General features: G+C 45.9%; 1 protein-coding gene across 2 annotated transcripts; it reads left to right on the top strand.

Moving 5' to 3' along the window:
- Positions 1-1,405: 1,405 nt before the first annotated feature.
- PLOD1 (procollagen-lysine,2-oxoglutarate 5-dioxygenase 1) lies at positions 1,406-19,900 on the top strand. Of its 2 annotated transcripts, none has more exons than XM_075113703.1 (19): positions 1,406-1,502; positions 6,363-6,454; positions 6,968-7,104; positions 8,333-8,496; positions 8,982-9,094; positions 10,807-10,870; positions 11,868-11,965; positions 12,299-12,400; positions 12,511-12,642; positions 12,894-13,015; positions 13,712-13,816; positions 14,258-14,383; positions 15,232-15,373; positions 15,908-16,021; positions 16,298-16,363; positions 16,699-16,803; positions 17,212-17,358; positions 17,657-17,782; positions 18,059-19,900. In XM_075113703.1, exons 1-19 carry the CDS (start codon positions 1,424-1,426, stop codon positions 18,212-18,214), a joined length of 2,190 nt encoding a protein of 729 aa, XP_074969804.1. In that variant the 5' UTR covers positions 1,406-1,423; the 3' UTR covers positions 18,215-19,900. The 2 variants fall into 2 exon arrangements, with proteins under 2 accessions (XP_074969804.1, XP_074969803.1); XM_075113702.1 differs by lacking the exon at positions 1,406-1,502 and adding an exon at positions 1,655-1,923.
- The last annotated feature ends 62 nt before the right edge of the window (positions 19,901-19,962 follow it).

The raw sequence follows: 19,962 nt of genomic DNA, 5'->3' as shown, positions 1-19,962 counted from the left end.
AGTTTCCTGAAATCACCATCTTAGGGAGAACTCGTATTTCCTTGGATTGTAGCCTGTAGTACATTGTCTGAGCATGAGGAATATTCTGTTTGCCTGGTAATTATTAGGGAATTCCTGCTTCGGGGAGAGGGAATGGAAACAAAATTGCTCTGAACACATTCAAGGATATATTCAGTGAACAAACGAGCAGTAACAGTAGCTCTTTGGGAGGATGCTGTTATGAAGCATGGGGGATATTAGTTAGCTACGGTGTGGCCCTTCTAATGTGCTTAATTTTTTCTCCTCTAAGATCATACCTTCTTGTTTTTATTTTGAAAATCTGAATCCTACAACATTGTGCTTTCTGTTCATTTAAAGAGGTGTGTACTGACAGAAAACAGCAGACTTGGCCCTTAGAATTTTTTTTGTTAAAACGGGACTCTGCGACCGGGGAGGCTTCTGTATTATCCCGATGCTTTTATGATGCCCTGTACATTTCCAGCTGTGTACTCCACAGCCCCAGCCCAGCTACGCAATACATATTGCACTGAGGCGTTGTGTTTGTTATCTCAGTGCCATGCTATTGCTCAGCACGCATCCTTTGCTTTTTATGCCTCTGCTAAACTACCCAGTGCCGCTCCTTTCTCCCTAACACCGTACCTTCCTACGGCAACATGTGCCTCATCCACTTCATGCCTTCCCAAACAGCAACTAACTTTATACAGCCTCTGTCGTTCTGGGAATTCTTTGCAGACAAGTAAATATTATCGTTCACACCTTACGAGAGAGAAAATAAGTAATCTTTTAACGTTGCTTTCAGTAACGGAAGCAAAGTTGGGTTTAATGGTACACAGCGCCTCAGAAAATGGCCCTGTCACTTCTAGGTATTGGCTTCAGTAGAAATAAGGCGTTGCTCAAGGCCTCGCCTAAGGTATGTGTCAGTGGTAGCTCCTCGTCTGGTGTTCTGCAGGCTCAACGGTGTTTCCCTGCATCTAAGTCTTACATTCACTGTGGTATAAAATTGATCCTAAACCCAATTATTTTTTTTAAGTGCAATTTTTTAAGAGAGGTTTATTTTGCCTGTTCTCAAAGTTAGGCAGAATAAACTAGAAAAAGATGCGTGGATAAGTCGGCAGGGCTAGAGCAAGAAAACCCAGCACGAGGACAAAGAGATAAAGACTTAAAGATGTATGTACGGCCAGAGAAAAACAGTTAGTGTAGGAAACAGGACCGCAGCAGATTTTGTGTTCGCCGAGGAAATACATGAGGTGACAGGTGGAAAGAAGGTATTTGATACGGGCTTCCCACTTCCAGAGCTGTGCATAATCCACTTCTGTTTTGCTTTTTTCACGCTTAGGGACCGTGTCAGGCAGATGCAGCCCAGCAGTAACTGCAGCTGGCCGGAAAGCGACCCCCTCCTCCCGCACAGCCTCGCGTTTCCTCGATGCTCGCTTCTTCCCCCGCACCGCGCTGCCCAGCGCCGCACGGAGCCCCGCCAAGGACGGCCGGACCCCGCACGCCAGGTACCGCTACCGCAGCTCCGGGATCCGACCGCCGAGCTTCGCCCCCCCGCCCGAGGCAGCCGTGCCCCCGCTTCCCTCAAGCCTCGGCCCCAGGGCTTCCTGCTCCCTCTCCCGGGCCGGCCCCAGCTGCCTCCCCGCCTCTTGCGGGGGCCGGGGCGGCCCGGGAGGAGGAGCCGCCGCCTCCCCGCTTCCTCCGCCCGTCCCCGCCGGGCGGGTCTGGTGCGTGGCACAGGCTCCGGCAGCCCCGGAGCTTTCTAGAGCCGCCGGGTCCGTCCCGCAGGCAGCGCCCCCGGTCGGTGCCGGCTCCCGTGGCGGGATCGCGGCGGGGAAGCCGCCTCCATGGCGCCTCCGGCGGTGCTGCTGCCCTGGGCGCTGCTGGCGCTGCTCGGGGCGGGGGGCGGCGGTGCCTCCGAGCAGGAAGGTAAGGGGGGTCCGCCCGGGGCGGAGGGGGGGAGCGGCGGCCGGGCGGAGGGACGGGCACATCGGCTGTTCTCAGCGCCCTGGGCCGCCTCGGAGGCATTGCCCGAGCCGGGACTGGTGCCCGTGGCGGCGTGAGCCCCCGGGCGGCGTCCGGAGCCTGCTGCCGAGCTCGGAGGCAGCGCACGGGCTGGCGTGGGTGTCCTCCGCACATGCTTCTTGAGCGCCTCGGTTGCCAAACAGGCGCTCGCAGCTCTGTGAGCCGAGCCTTGGACACCATTTCGCCCCAGTAGAGTACTCACAGTCCGCTGGGTCGCTCCCCACCGGGGTCAGCCCTTCCAGCTTTTGAACTTACACGGTTCAAGAATTAGGTGGCAGAGAGCATTTCACCCCAGACTGGCCACGCTGTGACCCGGGGTCCGGGATGCTCCAAAAATAACACCATCTATCTCCACATAAACAGTTGGTACACGCTCTGAGGAGTAGTTGGTAGGACAGTAGAGGATGAGGGCAGCTACAGAATGTCAGCCAGGCTGACAAAGAGGTTCACACACTGTCCCTCTGCCAAGAAGTTTGGATAATTATCTCTGTCCTCATTAGAGAAGTGGCAATTAAGAGGAGATTTCATCTTGTTACCTAGAATATTTCCCTTCACAATATGTGATTCTGGTATAATTAACCTTTACTATATATATTACTTAATACAGTTAGTGTGTATCCGTGGGAGTGTTGGGAGTTCTTTAGCTGTAGTGACATAACTAAAGCAAAATCATTTCAGCATTTAGAACAGTGGTTAGACAAATGTAACTATGAAGTTAATCTCTCTGTGCTATCCTGCCTTCCTTACACACCCCAAATCTTCCATGTTTTCAGTAAGGTTTGAGAACACTCTGGAGATACAAAATTGGGTGCTGGGGAAAGAGAACGAGGTATGTTGGTTAGGAAGAGGGATTTGGAATTAACTGCTTTCTGAACCTGTCACTTCTGGCATGGCTCAAAGAAAAAATGCCTTACCTTTTCTGTGCCTCTGCTTCCCCAGAGTAATGTGAGAATAATGACACCTATCTTCTTTCTTGCACATTCTTTTAGATCTCTGCAAAAGCGCTAAGCATAGTCACTTGTAGTTAATTGAATCTTTAAAAATAAACTTTCATAAATATAAATTTAATAGAGAGATTATATTATCCACTACTAAATTGTGCACCAAATTTTTTCTATTTGATCCCTGTATTAATGGTATTTTCTTGAACACTATCTTAACAGGAAGTGGCACAGTAAGATTTCCCAAAGCACAGCCTAGGGATAAATTCATTCCTTGTTCTAAAAAGCAGCTGCAGCTGTGCTTTCCCCGTAGAGTCAGGGCAGAAGTAAATAACTCTAAAATTTTTTGTTACTCAACTCATCTTGTCACTGATTTTTACGGTTTGTAAAAACTCAGAAACATACCCAAACATTTCACTGTGATGTTGATGCCAGAGTCCCTGTTCCAGTGCTTGGTCCCTACAGGATCCTTTTCATCTAGTGCTCAGAAACCCTCACAAAAGTGGGAAATGTCCTCTATTATCGTTCTGCAGATGGAGAACCTGCGGGATAGCAAGGTTGGCTCCCTGTTGCATGGCAGAGCTAGCAGGACAGTCCAGCTCCCCTGGTTCCTAGTCCAGTGCTTGCTTCGTTAACCAAACTGTGCTCGTATTTTGCAGCCATACCATTATTAAATGTATTTACACGATTGGTAATTGTCAGCATGGCCCATGGAGTCTCTGGGCCCGGGAGGCCCAGCTTAAAGGAATAGGCTACCATTTCTACATATGAAAAGTAACTGTGACATGGAAAATAGGGAAGCATAAATCTGCTTTTTGGGGTTTTAAAACGCCCGCATGTGATACTGAAATTAAAAGGGTTTGCTGCTCTGTCTCTGGAAATACCTGTCAGCTGCACCGGTGTTCAGCAAAATCTTCGAGGAAGAGAAAAAAGGGTTAAAGGAGAAGGAGTGGAGGCAGCGTAGCTCAGCACGAGCTTCTAGTACTGGACTGAAGGAATGTCTCTTGGGGTGGAAAGCTCTTGCTTCTGCAGAGATTTCTCGGAACAGAAACGGAGCTTGATGTCTCTCGGAGTCCTACCCCCACAGACCAATGAGAAGGGAATCTGTAACTTGGAGTTCTGCTGGGGAGGATAATTGTCTCTGTGCTGGCTTTTCCAAGCTCCAGAGAGTTCACACGCTGCGCGGTGAAACCTTTTCTGTCTTAGAAGTGGCACACTGCTTCCTCTTCATCCCTGTGAGCCTTCAGCTCCCGCATCTTATCCAGCAAACTTCTGGCAGTCATATCGTAAACAGTTTGTTGGTTTCTTGTGGTGGTGGCATGAAAATGAATTAGTGATTTACTTAACGTGAGGTGCCTGAGAATTCAGGCTTAAATAATTGCATAGCAGTTCCGCTCTTTACTTTCTTTCCTTCTTTTATCATATCGTATGCTTTCTCCTCTCCTTTCAGGTACTAGAATTTGATGTTTGTCTTTACACTCCTCTCTGGTAAGCCTGCATTTGCCCGCCTCTTCGCTGGCAGTATGATCTTCACCTTCTCAGAAACCATGAGCTCAGAGCTATCTAACAAAGCTGCCGTGGTTTTCTGCATGCCATTGTATGCCTAGAAACTCCAACGGCTTTAACATATTCCCTGAGGAGATATATATTTTACTCATTTGTTTGCACCCTCTGACTGGACAGGACACAAGGAACTGAGTGTGCCGGAGGGGCTGGATTAGGAATGCCCTTCAGACGTCTAAAAGTCTGCCTTTAAAAACTGCACATCTGCAGGATTCATATTCTTTTATTTATCCTTCCCTTTGTCTGTCTGTGTGAACGTCTAACACAGTACAATTAGAGCTGACCTTCTATTGACTGTTTTCAGTCTCTCCTCTTTTTTCATTCTGATGCAGGTGAAGCATTTTAGGAATTTCCTTGGGAAACATCTTCTTTATCCCTCCACTTGGACACTTGTTTTTTTTACTTTTGCTGCCTTTGTCAGGTCTGTCTAGGACTCCAGCTCCTAGATTCTTCCTCTCTAAGATCAGACAGAGTATCAGTTTGGGTACACTAGGACGATGCATCTGGTACATTCATTGAAAAAATCATTGTTCCAAAAGAAGCCTGCTTCAGCCAAGAAAATGTGCTTTCAGTTTTTCCTGGTATTTTCTGATGTTAAAATCGGATGGCCAGGATTCACATTTTAGCACTGTTGCCAGAGCCTATACAAATTCCTACTTAAGCAAAAATGTTAAGATAAAGTATAGTATTTACTCATTACAATGAGGAAACCAGAGCTTCCACATAAAAATCATATTCCAGTGCTACTATAGAGAAAGTTCTGAAAGACAACTTCAGGATTTAGCTTTGTCATTTTTAAGGGACTGGAGATGAAAAGCAAGTTTGGGAGGAAAATGTAAATGAAAGTTATGGCAGAATTATATTCACATTGTGTATGTTTGAAAAAGTCTGGAAAACACCTCAGGAATGCAGTAGAAAATTGGAGCAGCCGTGGAAAGGGGATAATAACATTCAGCCTAATTTTGGCCTTCCCTACACCCAGTCAATGCTGAGTGACAAAAAAGCAACTCTTTGGGGAACAGGAAGCCAATTGCACTAAATGGATGGCTTTCAAATGGGCATTTTGTAGTCGTTCTTTTTTATCTTCAAGTTTAATTTCCTTCATACTGTATGTGAGAGAAGAGAATTTTAGCTTTCATTAGCTGGGCAAAAAACCCCATGTAATACATTGTTTTTTCTTTTCTAGCTCATAACTCAGGCAATTAAATTGTGTCTTTACATATTCTCTCATTTTATACCCAGGACCAAGTTCTAATCTCCGCCACAAAGGAGCAGTCTTGCTTGTGCTGCAGCTAGGTTGGGGTTCTTCAATCAAACGCTGAAGTTTGAGGGCACCTTTGCCGTGTTCTGCCCCCTGTGATAGGTAGTTCCTCCAGTAAAACACTGGCTACGTCCACACCTTTTCCCCCCTCTATGAATCGTTGATGAGTTGATGCCAAGAAAATCCAGGCAGCAAATAAGTAGGGTTTGAAGCTGGTTTTCTTCCTGAGGATGAAGCTTTGTGGGCAGTGAGAACACCTGTAGTGCATAACGTTGTACAGTGTAGAGCTAATTGGGGGAGGTGTAAACAAGCTGTTTTCTTCTCAGCAGGATATGGTAGCTCGGCAGCTAGACTGTCTCCCTTGCCTGATTTAAAATGAGCCTGGACATCTGTCAGTGTCACATAGAACAGACAACCTGCGTCCATGAGCAGCAGCGACTGTGCAGAAGTGCCTTTAAGACTATTGATCCCTGCCTTGGCGTGGTATCTGATAGTAAAGCCTCTTTGTTAGGTATGGAACAGCTGGTTGTGAAAACCACGCAAGTTAATGTGTCTCTTGTGCTTTGTCCTGTATGCAGAAAACCTGCTGGTACTTACTGTTGCCACCAAGCAGACAGAGGGATTCCAACGCTTCAGAAGATCAGCCCGATTCTTCAACTACAAAGTCCAGGTGATGGCTAGCAGCCTCAGTGGTGGCTGGTCAAAGGGAACTCTGAAGTGTGGAATGGATAAGGCTTGGCCCCAAAGTGATTAAATAAAAGCTCAAGAGAAGACACAGCTACTCAGCTGGTTGAAAAATACTGTGGCTGGGGCATGTCTGTAGCAGTCTCTTATTCCATCCTGAGTGTTGGCTTGAGTTGAGATCTGTAGCTCCTGCTCAAGGGAGCCCCACGGCACTTTTCCATTGCTATGCCAAAACACAAAATACCGAGTGCGCACCTGTCGCTGTTGCTGAGAGCGCTTTGCTGCTGTGCTGTGTGTTACTCTGACTCTCCATGCCAGAGGATGGTTCAAAGGCTGGTGTATGTACCTTGTCCATCTGTCCTGATACTGGCTTTTTTTGTTGTTGTGATTTACACTGGGGGTTATCAAGACTAGTAAGGTTGTGGGTTCTCGTCCTCTCCTGTGAGTCTTGCTGGGGAAGGTGCCCTGTTCAGTGGACCCTATGCCTGTCATTCTTTAGGTGCTGGGGCTGGATGAGGAATGGCAGGGTGGAGATGACAAGAAGCCAGCAGGAGGTGGGCAGAAGGTCCGTCTCTTGAAATCAGCTTTGAAGCAGTATGCAGATAAGGAAGACTTGATCATCCTTTTCATAGAAAGGTAATGGGTTGGAAAGTATTTGCTGTCAACTGAATCATAAGGCTGTTTGGACAGGTTCTTACTAAGAAGAAATTAACGGTGAAGTAGATTGCTTTAGGAAGGTGTGTCCAGACCTCCTCCCCCCCTGAATTCCCTGCAGTTGCCTGCAAGCTGCTCAAAGCTGCATCCGTGGCAGCTGGGAAGGTCTGATCAGAAGGGGCTGATTCCAACTCTTGCATAAAGTTGATAGCATTATACCTGTTTCTGCCAGGGTGGAATTTGGCTGCCTGATCTGCAAAGAATGAGCAGACAATTTCTGTGAATCTAGGCAGGCCTTTCTTACCAGAATTATTTGTTTTATAAGGTGAGGCAGGCTGAACACAATCCTGAGAGCCAAGAATTAATCTGCCAGAGAAATGTGAAGAGGGAGAAGGATGGTTTGGAATCTCAGTGTCTTTTCATATGCCCAGTAATGGGCTGGGCTGGGTTCCCTGTATCTGCCTCTAGCTCCTGTGGCAGGGAGATCATCTTTTGCTGCTCTGAGTGTCTACGTGAGTTTAGAGAAGTTGGGAATGATTAATCTCTGGAATGAGCAACTTCTTCACTCACCAAAATGAGTTTGAAGTATGCAAATCCTCTTGCAGAAAATGCAAGTCTCGTTCTGGGAGTGTCGCCTGGGAATGAGTCAGTTCTACCCAGTACTGAAGAGACAGCGGCTGGAGCGCAGCATCCAGTGACTACTGTCCAGTATAGGTTCTCCTGAAGATTTGCAGGGAGCTCAGTGAAGAATGGCAGGATGCCGAAGGATGTAAAAAGCATGACCTATGTATTTGTTTAATCTAGAAAGGAATGGCAGAGTAACACTTCCTCCAACAAGTAAAAAGTTGTTACAAACAATGAAGGCACAAGGGTTTCACAGTTCCAAATGGGGAAAAAGCAAGAAGAGATCAGTGTGTTTTGCAGCTTGGAAGATATGTTTTGATCATCAGTGAAAACTTTGTAAAAATAAGGATGAGCATAGGTTGCCCCAAGCCAGTGTGGAAACTTCTGCAGTGGGAAGTAGCATCTTCCACTCTGGATAAGATTGCGCTTTAATTAGCTATAATTATGACAAACAATGTAATACTGTGAAGCAGAACTAAAAGAAAGGGATTCCTAAAGAATTAGCTGTTTCGAGAAACTTTCCACGCTGACATGTTTTTCTGACTCTGTTCCTTTCTGTCCCTCTCTTGGCTGTCTTCTACTCCAGCTATGATGTACTTTTTGCTTCGGGCCCCGCAGAACTGCTGAAGAAGTTCAGACAAGCCAAGAGCAAGGTGGTCTTCTCAGCAGAGAATTACATCTATCCTGACAGAAAGTTGGAAGCCAAGTACCCTCAGGTGCGAGACGGAAAGCGCTTCCTGGGTTCTGGAGGTAAGATGCAGAACCTTCTTTCAGCTGAGAACCTCTCTCAGCTTTTTCCTCCCATTAGAAGGCCTTTGGGAGAAGTAGCAAGGGACCAGGTGTGGAAAGCATCTTTACAGAAGGTGGTGCAAACTGAAGCCCTGTGTGTAACTGGCCCTAATGGAAAGACTGACAATGCTCCTGTCTTTAACCTGCAGGAGAGGACATAGCCATGAATTGCTTGTAGAGCATAGGAACCTACTCCCTGTCCCTTCTCCCTTTCCAGTGAGACTTGTCGTTCAGGGTGTGGGTATCTGAGCTTTTCCGATGCTGAAGATGACAGGTTTGATCCTGGGAAGTGCGGTCTGTTCATGCCTTTGAAAGCTGGTGTATCTCTGCAGCAACACAGGGTGGAATGAGTCTGTGTGTGAAAGAAGTGAGGGCATGTGTATACAGGAGTACTTCCCTTTTTTGGTTGTATGGGTTGAAACACCTCTTCATACTTATTCCCACAGGCTTCATAGGTTATGCTCCAAACCTGAAGAAGCTTGTGGAGGAGTGGAAAGGACAGGATGATGACAGTGACCAGCTCTTCTATACGAATGTCTTCTTGGATCCAGAAAAAAGAGTAGGTGTAGCTAGATTTTGGGATTAGGAGGAGTTGTCTGAGAAGCATTGCTGTCAATCCTCTGTGCAGTATCCCTGTTGACAGTAAAGGAAGTTATCATGTAAATATTAACTCTTAATGACTGCTCTGGCATCCTTATGTGAAAAAGGCCAGTAGTATGTCTAGTTACCCATTTTCCTTCTGGAAAATTTGAATTCTAGCCACTACCCACCTTGTTCTGCTATTGGCAGTTTTTTTCTTTAAGCTTAAAATGTGAATGGGAAGATAGATGTCTTAAAACAAGTCTTACTGGAAACTCATACCAGTATCTGAATGTGCTGATGTTTAAAGCTGTTGAGTGTGGCAGAACTAGCCAGCCTCCTCCCAGGGGATGTGAAACCCAGACTTTAGGCGTGTATCCTCCCTGCAGAGTGTATTGCTGACTTGGAGATATTCAGCCTAGCCCTAACGTACCTTGTGGGTAAAGGGGCAGATGAGGCCCCTTTGGAGGCGATAAAAGGACAGAGGTTCACAGCCCTGTAGCCACTGTTGTGCCACAGGACAGGGACTGTAGGCATCGCAGTGGGTAGCCCTGCTGGAACAAAGAGGCTGCTGCTGCCTTCAGCAAACACTTCCAGATCCAGGCTGACAAAATCTGCGTCAGCCTATGTAGCGTGCCACGTAACATCATAGAGAAGCCTGGAATGGATCCTGGAAGCATCATTGCCATTCTAGGACCATGTGGTGCACTGGCCTAATCATCCAGCCCACAGGGTGATTCTGCTGCTGTTGTCCCTGCCCCGTTCTGTGTTACGCAGTGCAGTCTGTCCCTGAGGGACACCACAACTGCATGGGAACTAAGAAGTCACGCTGCAACAGTAAAGTCAAGAGGACGCATTAGCAATAGGAAACTGCTTTCAGACTGATTAGAGGAGGAGTTGCGCTTTTCTACCAGCACGGCTGGTAAAAAATGCAGAACAGCTACACTTTTTTCCTTCCCCAAATCTGAATATGGCCCATGATATTTTAATACGAACAGTTCCTTTAATGTTCTCATCTGCAGTTCTGGCTCTATGCCACACAAAGGCTGAGTAATTCCACTGACTTGGCATTCAGACAGCGGATGTTAGCACCCTGCTGTCCTTCCCAGTAATCAATCTTAATAGATGCCTGGAGGGACACTGAACTCCATTAAGTCAGAGCTGGATTTTAGTCTGACAAAAATCCAGCCAGAGTGTGACTTGCAGCAGGGTATGAAAGCAAAGACTGTATGAGCTGGCCTTGCACTCTTACTCAGTTCTGGTTTGACTCTGGTACCTGGGGCAGCGCTTGGGGTAATGCTCCCCCTGTGGACAGATGGCAAGAAACTGTCTTCACAGCAGATGTTTTGCTGGCATTCCTGCATATTATACGTGGGTTTTATATGACTGTTCTGCAAGTGTACTTCATTAACATGCTCTATATTATTGACACAACCACAGCAGCTTTAAAATGGTTATTTGCATGGTTTTGCCTCATATAATATGTTTAAATTGTTTCAGAAAATGGCAAATTGTCTCAGATTCAAGTAAAAATGAGGATTAGCTGGGAGTGTTTTAGGCTTCACGCTGTGGGGAGTATGGAAATGATTATAGGAATGTGATATATCTTCGCTCACCATAGGGTCTCTCACATGTAAAGAATGGATGCCCACTTGTGTTCTAATTAAGGTTAATTATCTCATTCTTTTAAAGGAAAGTATCAACATCAGTCTAGACCAAAGAAGCCGGATCTTCCAAAACCTACATGGAGCATTAGGTGAGATGGAAGAAGGAAGCTCATTTCTCCTTGGAATGCAACTGCATGATGACACCAGAAATAAACTTGTGTTGTGGCTGAAGGGCTTAAATTTCAGAAATTCCTGTCCCTGCAGAATAAGCCTCAGTAAAAAGCCTCTGCCAGAGTTCTGGGATGTATTTGCAATTCCACTGCGACCAGCTAGGTTTTCACTGCAATTCCCTCTTCACTTGGGGTAATGCAGGTCAGGTTTTACGTCTTAAACCTCCTTGCCACTTTGATCTTCAAGCATGTCGGATTGCATTAGCCTTGGGGATTGAAACTGGGACGGACTTCAGTGCGAGTAATAACACACAACACTGCCTAGGGCTTGCCTTTCTTTCCACTTCAGAACTGTGTGTGGAATGCTGCAGAAGGTGAGATGCCGCCAGACACTGCCTGCGAGCACTCACTGACTGTACCAGGCTTCTGACATGACCTGCTGATTGATTGATTTTGCTAGTCCTGGCAAAAGTGATTCACTTACTCTCCTTACACTACTGCCTGATGTTTTCGGTTTATAGTCTTGCACTACTCCATCTTTATTCCAGTCAGGTAAAAAATTATAACGCCAGTGTGGTTTTTGGCTCCTGTGCTCATTATAACAATGATAGACTGGAGCTTGGATCTGTACTAGTCTGTTTTCTAAAGGATTTTGTGTGATTGTGTTGAGGAGACATCTCGGATGATCTCTGCCGGGAGGGTGGACTTCTGTCTGGGGTGAAAAGAGAGAGAGCAGGTGCACAGAATGCTTAGGTGAGAAGGGCCTGAGTCCTCCCTGGCCACCAATAGCATGTGTCAACACCAGCGTTGGAAGACTGTTTCAGTGTGGTTTCTGCCAATTCCCAGTAGAAGGTGTATTTGTCAGACCAGAAGCTGCACTCTCTGTCCAGCAGTTGTTCAGTAGAAAAGAGGCATTGTGCTGCTAATTATTAATAAAAGCCTTCCTCTGATAACATGATGGCAATGTCATTTCCAGATGAGGTAGTTCTGAAGTTTGAAAACTCACGAGTGAGAGCAAGAAACTTGTTATATGACACTCTGCCTGTGGTGATTCATGGAAATGGACCCACCAAGGTAAGTGGGCATCCTGAGGGAGAGATTTGATATGTGTTGCAAAGTGACCCTTTAGGCTCGAGTGTGTCAGGTTATTGTCTTCCCATATACTGTGACTTTCCCTGTATACATTGACATTTGAGAAACAATAAGTGGTCCAGGTCCAGAGCAGCAAGATGTGTCTGCTTCAAAGATCAGTGTGTATTTAGCCCCTCAGGCTGTCACGCTTTTTAGGTTCTTTAGTCCAAGAAGAAGGTAAACGAGGTTCTGATGAAGTGTGATCTTACACTGGGGGTGGATGCAAAGAAACTCCCCTGCCCTGTAATGTGTAACATGGCAAATTGCCTTTTGCAGCTGCAGCTGAACTACCTGGGAAACTACATTCCTCAGATATGGACGTTTGAGACTGGCTGCACCGTGTGTGATGAAGGTCTGCGAAGCCTCACAGGGTTTAAGGTAAGGCTGATGTCTATTCAAAGCTCTCAAGACAAGTCTTACAATTACAATGGGATCCTACGTGTGTGATGTGGTACCTGAGCCACCACTTCTCTCCTCACCGAATGTAGGACGAGGCATTGCCAATGATCCTGATTGGCATTTTCATCGAGCAGCCCACCCCGTTCCTCTCCCAGTTCTTCTTGCGGCTTCGTAACCTTCATTACCCAAAGCAACGAATCCAGCTCTTCATTCACAACCATGTAAGTAAAGTTGGCCTATGAAGGTCTTAGCGAATGTGGGGAAAATGCTTAGCTCCTCCTGTACTGTAGGCACCTTTGCAGCCTTTGACTAGGCTTCCAGGCTCTGTAATCCCAGTACTTATCTGCAATAGCATCTATAAGACAGCTCCATCCAGCTGTAGAGATGTGGAAGTGGGAAGAACTGTTGCTCATCTGGTTTGGCATTTTCAAGAACATCTAATCTGTTTTTCCTTATTTTTCCTTTGGCATAGGAGCAACATCACTTGATGGAGGTGGAGTCTTTTGTTAAAGGGCATGGCAAAGAGTATCTCGCCATCAAAGCGTTTGGGCCAGATGATGAGGTGGAGAATGCTGAGGCGCGTAACTTGGGCATGTAAGTGCCGAAGCCATACACGATGGCTAGCTGAGTCAGCCTCGGTCCAAACTAAGGCAGTCCAGTTTTTCTGAGTATCATTACTATCAAGTGGATGCTTCTTTTCTTTCAGCCACCCTCTTCTTTCAATTTTCCTAGCATTAACTCCCCATGCCCATTATATATTGACAAAACATCAGCCCTGATACCAGCTCCCTTTCTCCAGTTTCAGAAATCAAGTTCTCACTGGTCCTTTGCTCTACTTGAAGGACAGCCCTGTACCTCCCACCCTCATCAAGCAGTCTATATGCCTAGTCATAGATCACAAAGAATATGCACCTATATCTCTGAAGAGGAGGAGTGTAGCAGTAGAAATAACAGCTAGTGGCAGAGTATCTTCCTGTCTGTGATCAGGTGTGAGTTTGAGCTCAGGTCTGGATTTGGGCCAACCATAAATGGGAACCTCTTCAGTTTGTGCTGGGGAAACAGTTTGCAAAGTGTTGGTTTTGGCTGTGTCTCAGTGTGTGCTGTTGGATACTGAATCTGACGTGCTTGTCCTATGCTCGCCTTCTGGGTTGTTACTTTAAACTGAACTTTACTGAGAGCCCAGAAGATGACCTTTAGTCTACAAGGTGAGGGAATTCCTGGTGTTATGCCCCTTGTCTTGGTCTGTCCTAGCAGGATTTTGATGTGACTTTTCCTGTTCTCTTTCTATAGGGATTTGTGCAGAAAGGATCCTGACTGCGACTATTACTTTAGCCTGGATGCTGAGATAGTTCTGAAGAACCCAGAGACTCTAAGGATCCTGATCGAACAGAACAAGTGAGTTCTTTGGACTGAGCGGTCCTTCCTGGTCATCTTTCACACGAGGAATAGTGAGCTCTTTTATCACTGAGATGTGAAAGGCACTAGAACTGTGTCAGAGGTGGAATGTTAGACAAACATGTTATTTGGTCTGGTTTTACTGTAGTTGTAATGCCTGGATTTTAGGCAGAGATGTAAATCATCCCTAGTTTTGTCTTTATGTAGTTGCTAGAACAAATCGGATTCTAAGCGACCTGCTGCAGGGTGCAGTTAGATCGGAGATTGTGACCACATTTGCCCTTTCTTATGAGGAATTTTATTCCAATGAAGTTAACAGAAGCAGCAACTCCCTAAGTGAGGAAGAATCTCACTCTTATGCTCCTGTGGTTTGTAAATCTTCCCCTTTCCTTCCTGTGGGAACATCCTGTCCTGCAATTCCTTTTTCTTTTGTGCTGACAGGCTGGTGGTTGCCCCACTGGTAAGCCGGCATGAGAAGCTGTGGTCAAATTTCTGGGGAGCGCTGAGCCCTGATGGATACTATGCCCGCTCAGAAGATTACGTGGATATTGTTCAAAGGCGGAGGGTGTGAGTATGCAAAGAGAGTTTCTTACTGATGTAATCCCTCAAATGTAAAGCTTGCTGCAGCACGTTATCATCAAACCAGCTAATGCCAAAGAACCAAAGAGCACAATTGTCTTTGTGCATAGGAAAGGAAAAGAAGTCTGTACTCCCGTTTGGCGTTTGGAAGCTGCTCTATGTTCTCCCCTGAGCAGAGACCATAACATACTTTGGGCAGATTTTCTTATGATCAGAGTACGGGTTTGAGAGTCCTGACTCTGCTGAAATCACTTCATCTTACTCACGTCATGGTTTCGCACCTGTGGATTATAGTTAGTGTGATACTTAAAATCCTGTAAAGTACTGTTTAATCTTTATCAGATAGTCTTCATAAAGTAACAGGTGATTTTTGAATGGAAGAGTCACAAAATAGAATTGTCAGTTTGTTCATATTCTTGAGGGGCCCTCTTTTTTTGGGGGTTTGGTTTTTTTTTTAGGCCATTATATGCGCAATAAATGCTGGAAATCAGCTTATGCACTTTTGGCTGGCTCAGTTTTTTGAGATCACTGAAAAAAATTGTTGATCCCTCTGGGAAGAGATTCAAGCCATGAATTATGTCCCCAGCAAAAACACACAGTAGCCATTAATTGCTTTCACAGTGTACTTGCATTTGTGCAGCTTAAAAGCTCTGGGCAGTATAAGTGATTTTTCCTGGAATGACAATTCCTGTGGGTATGGTTTCTCCCTGCTGTTCTGAGTCGGCTCTTTTAGGCAAACCTGGCTGATACTGCAGTGCTGTGTGCCATCCCGTCAAGTCCAGCGGTTGCTGTCTTAGTGCTATTTCAAGTCTTACTCTCCTTCCCCTGTGTTTCAGCGGGCTTTGGAACGTTCCCTACATCAGCAGCGTTTACATGGTTAAAGCCAAGGCTCTGCGGTCAGAACTTGACCAGGAAGATCTCTTCCACAGTGGCAAGCTGGACGCTGACATGGCTTTCTGCCACAACGTTCGGAGTCAGGTCAGTGGAGGAAGGAGAGGCTGGCAGGGGAGAGCTGCATGCCAGAGTGGAGGTGACAAGATTAAGTAGTTTCAAGGCATTCAGCTTTGCCACAGCATGGGACAGGATGAACTGGCATTACTCAACACTGGTAGGCATGGAACAGCATGGGATTTCTATCTTGCTGTGAAACCACACAGAGCCAGGGACTGCTGAATGTGGATAACATTTTTGTTCTTGGGCCTATTCAGGGCTGTTCTAAATGGGGTTGGCAGGGTAAGAAGGAAGAACCTAATCTCACAGGGGCTGCTCTGCTCTGCTTCTGACCCTGGCTGACAAGAGGCAGAGCATTACTGGCACTGGCTGTAACCTTTCAGAGTTCCTCGAAGCCAAGGTGGAAATTAAACTGAAGGCCCACAGGAAAAAGAATGAGTAAATTTACAGCTTGGGCAGAGCTATCGTCACTGGGAAACTGTTCAGTGCTTATATTTCACAGTGGCTCACAGACATGTGGGGCCTGTAAACAAAGCCTGATTATTTCCCTTTGTCCTGCAGGGAGTCTTTATGTACCTGACAAATCGGCATCAGTTTGGACACATACTGTCGCTGGAGAATTATCAGACAACTCACCTCCACAACGACCTCTGGCAAATATTCAGCAATCCTGAGGTGAGATAACCTGCATGCTCAGCAGGCTTAGCGATGTGGCCTGTGAAGATCTATGACTAGCTTTACCAGTAAGGAAGGTCCAGGCTTTGTAATAACAATGTCTCTCAGGTGGGATGAGAAGTGTAGTTACAGAATTTAGAGAGAGGGTGTTTATGTGATTCATAACATCTGGATCTTCAAAGCCTGTGAAATGCTGCTGCGAGAGTGCCTGGCCTTTCACTGCCTCTTTAACAAGGCTTCACAGAAATGACTGGTTTGCTTATCTCTTAACTGCAGGACTGGAGAGAAAAGTACATCCATGAAAACTACACAGCAGCTCTGAAAGGGAAATTGGTAGAAATGGTAAGACGACATCACTCTTATCCATCAGAATGGGAGATTAGCATCAGGCCAATGCTTGTATCATCACTATTCTCATTCTTGGGAATAAGCAGTTCAGCCTGACCTTGTAGTCTTTCAAATCCAGAGGAAACATGACCTTGAAAGTATTTTTAGAGCACAATCATTATTCTTGAACTACATCTCCAGCTCTCTTAGAGTGGAAGTGGGGCACATAAATCGGAAGACAAATTTCTATCCCCAATATTTTAGTTATTTTCCCCTTAAACTGACTCATTCTACAGTCAGTTTAGTCTTATTCCTTGTTTCTGCTATTCTCACCTGTCTACTTTCTGCAGCCCTGCCCAGATGTTTACTGGTTCCCCATATTCACTGACACTGCCTGTGACGAGCTGGTGGAAGAAATGGAACATTATGGGCAGTGGTCCACAGGTGACAACAAGGTAAGAAAAAACAGGAGCTTTTTGGTTTCTGGGTCACACCATTATCCATGCATATTTGGTGGCAGCAGTGCCTCCTGTAGGAAGACATTAGATCCCACAGTTAAACCAGGAAACTGGAAGCAATACTATAATTTTGTTCCTGATTAACACTCGATTTTTGCCCCTGTTTTTAAATGTGAATTAATTTTTCTAAGTCCTCTTTAGTATCCTCTGAAGTTACAGTGTTCAGCCCTTGCGATGGTGATATTGTCTACCTTAGGTTTTAACTACTGTTTGAAATGAGTTTTCCATCCTGGAAATTCTGATAAATAAACGTCGTATTTATTTGTAGTTACCAGAAACAAGTGCTTTTCATTCCTGAAGTCCAAGGTTCCCATCCTGATGGGTATTTTCATGATTCCGTTTCAGGACAGCAGAATACAAGGAGGATATGAGAACGTCCCAACTATTGACATACACATGAACCAAATTGGCTTTGAAAGAGAATGGTATAAGTTTCTTCTGGAGTATATTGCACCCATCACAGAGAAACTGTACCCAGGATACTATACCAAGGTACGTATACCTTAGCATCAAAACTCGTGGTCAGCTCAGCACCTCCTCCGGTTGCAACTTTGTGAAAGACTGCTAGATTCCTCTAGCAATACACATACTGTTTCCCAGAATGGAGGACCTGACCCTGGAGTATGACAGAAGTATGTGTGTCAGGAAATACGTGATTTCCCAATGACATTCTCCTGCCTTACTGCTGCTTTTCTCTCGGAGCAGTGGGATGCACCCTGCTCTGCAGCTCAGTAGCCGTGGAATACTATAGCCCTGTAAGAGGTGTGCCCTTTGTTCTTCTCTCCTGCAGACTCAGTTTGAGCTTGCCTTTGTAGTTCGCTACAAACCTGACGAGCAGCCCTCTTTAATGCCCCATCATGACGCTTCCACCTTTACCATTAACATTGCTTTGAACCGAGTTGGAATAGACTATGAGGTAAGTGTTTGCCAGTGTGTCAAGAATTGCAGTACAGCCTCTTGAGCTGTCCAGGCAGCTGAAAACCCTTTCCTTATCCATATCTGACTTCTCCACACCAAGGATGGCAGTTAATGACCGGGCTAGGGTAGAAAGATGATTTTTGAACGCATCAGAACAGAGGTGATTCCTCAAGCACCTTCTCACATTTTCAGAAGGGCTGCCAGGAGAAGGCAGGGACCCTTCCCCTGAGGTGCTTTGACCAAGCTGATGCATCTCTTGTCTTGTTTCCGTCAGGGAGGAGGCTGCCGGTTCCTGCGCTACAATTGCTCCATTCGAGCTCCGCGGAAAGGGTGGACCCTTATGCATCCAGGACGCCTGACCCACTATCATGAAGGCCTTCCAACTACCAAAGGAACCCGCTATATCGCAGTGTCCTTTCTTGACCCCTAGAGCCATGCTTCACAGGAAGGACCTTTCCCTGGCCCTGCTCACTGCTGACTTTGAGTGGAAGTAGGGAATGCTGCTGAGAGTTCCTAAGTCATTGATCAAAGCTATTTGGATATTGATTTTTAATGATATTTTAAGACTCCACTACTGGAAGATCTCCCTGTCTGATACTGCAGGTAATATCTAGGAATATTGCTGTAGAATTTGGAAGGAGATTTTGTGCCTTCATTTCTGATTCTGCACCTCATCCACTGTTTCTTGGAAATGCGATTTACTTGAACCTTCACTGATTGGTTGGCTTTACAAAAATCCTTTCTTGGACTGGAAATCCAGCTTTTTGGAGGCAAGTCACAAGCTCTCTCTCCAAGTAGCTGGAAGCCCATTTTCATCCACAGCATGTATGGGACTGGACATTAGATGATAATTCCTGGATACTATTCCAAATACGAACCAATCAGGGAGCTGACTCCAGGAGTCGTTACAGTTAAATGTCATACCAGATGAAACTCAGCAATAACAGCCTGAAGATCATCTGATTCCTTACCTCTTTGCAGTCCTTGGAAGCATGTCACAAAGTGCAAAGCAGCAGCAGCGGCAATATAGGTGCTTCTGGTTAGCTATAGGAAGGTCCGCTAATGATACTTCACCTCTGGGATTGGACTGAAGAGATAAAACATAGCCTCCCTATCTGTTATTACTGCAGCTAAGAGGGACATGCATACCCAGACAAATTCAGGCCGTGTTGGTATGTGTAGGTAAAATCTAATAAAGGGAAGGCTAGATCAGGCAGGAGGGCTTCACTGCTGAATTGTCTCTGTTCTAGCCATGTTAAGACTGCCAAAAGCTCTAATCAATCTTTGGATAACAACCCAGAGGTCCCAGTGGTCTTTGGTGGCCTCACTCCCTTTCTCAGAGATTGTTTTGATAATTTTCCTTGCATCTAATTTGAATGGCCCATCAAAGAGGTATTCTCTGGTACTTAGAGGAAATAATTATTTAGTGTTTCTGTTATTTGAGATGCCAAACCAAAACATGCCACTGTTAAGAGAGGTTAGAAAGGGAAAGGGGAGAAACCTTTTCTGCCCTTGCTTATCAGACACCGTTATGCTCTGGGTCTGCCAGACTAGTATGTTTCACAAGCAATAAATTCACATCATGATTGTCCTTTGGGGAAAAAAAGATCTTCCTTAGTTCTTTGTGGCTCCAGCTTCTACTTCTGATTGTCAGGTGTAGAGCCCCCACGTCTAGGACAGGTCGCATTAATGGAGGCAGAATAGCTTTAGATGTGTGAAGCCTGGCAGGGAACTTTATACAATTGGAATGGACCTGGAGAAGGTGACATAGACCATTTTCTGCCGCTTTCCACATGCTTTTTAGGTCTCTTTCAAGGCTATGCACCCACATGTGCCCAGGGGAGAAAAATCCAGGCAGGGACAATCGGTTTGAAAATAAATTTGAATAATAAATCTTGTTAGGTGGAATCTAGAGCTGTCTATTACCAACTGAAGGGACTTGATGGGCCAATCGTTAAGAAGATGTCGAAAAGGTGTATGTATTTATTCAGCAGCGGGTTTTTTTTTCACTTCTTTTGTTACGTCTTTCCTCTGCCCAGTGCGGTGGTTGGAATTAACTCGGAGTCGGTCACACGAGATGTACGGTTTCTCGCATTAAACCCGTTCCCCCCCCTTCCCGAGGCGCCGTGAGTGGGTTTGATTCCCGCGGTGGGAGCCGGGGGCTGCGGGGCGGCGCGG

Source organism: Phalacrocorax aristotelis, chromosome 19 (assembly GCF_949628215.1).
Source record: "Phalacrocorax aristotelis chromosome 19, bGulAri2.1, whole genome shotgun sequence".
Taxonomy (NCBI): domain Eukaryota; kingdom Metazoa; phylum Chordata; class Aves; order Suliformes; family Phalacrocoracidae; genus Phalacrocorax; species Phalacrocorax aristotelis.
Note: the sequence above shows the minus strand (reverse complement) of the source record. Positions and strands in the feature narration are given on the sequence as shown.

What these genes read in the sequence shown, in the direction of transcription:
- PLOD1 (XM_075113702.1), top strand. Translation starts at nt 1,842, where the DNA reads ATGGCGCCTCCGGCGGTGCTGCTGCCCTGGGCGCTGCTGGCGCTGCTC. An exon ending in GCCACAACGTTCGGAGTCAG is followed by an intron (nt 15,374 to 15,907) that starts GTCAGTGGAGGA and finishes TTTGTCCTGCAG; the next exon opens with GGAGTCTTTATGTACCTGAC. An exon ending in AAATATTCAGCAATCCTGAG is followed by an intron (nt 16,022 to 16,297) that starts GTGAGATAACCT and finishes TCTTAACTGCAG; the next exon opens with GACTGGAGAGAAAAGTACAT.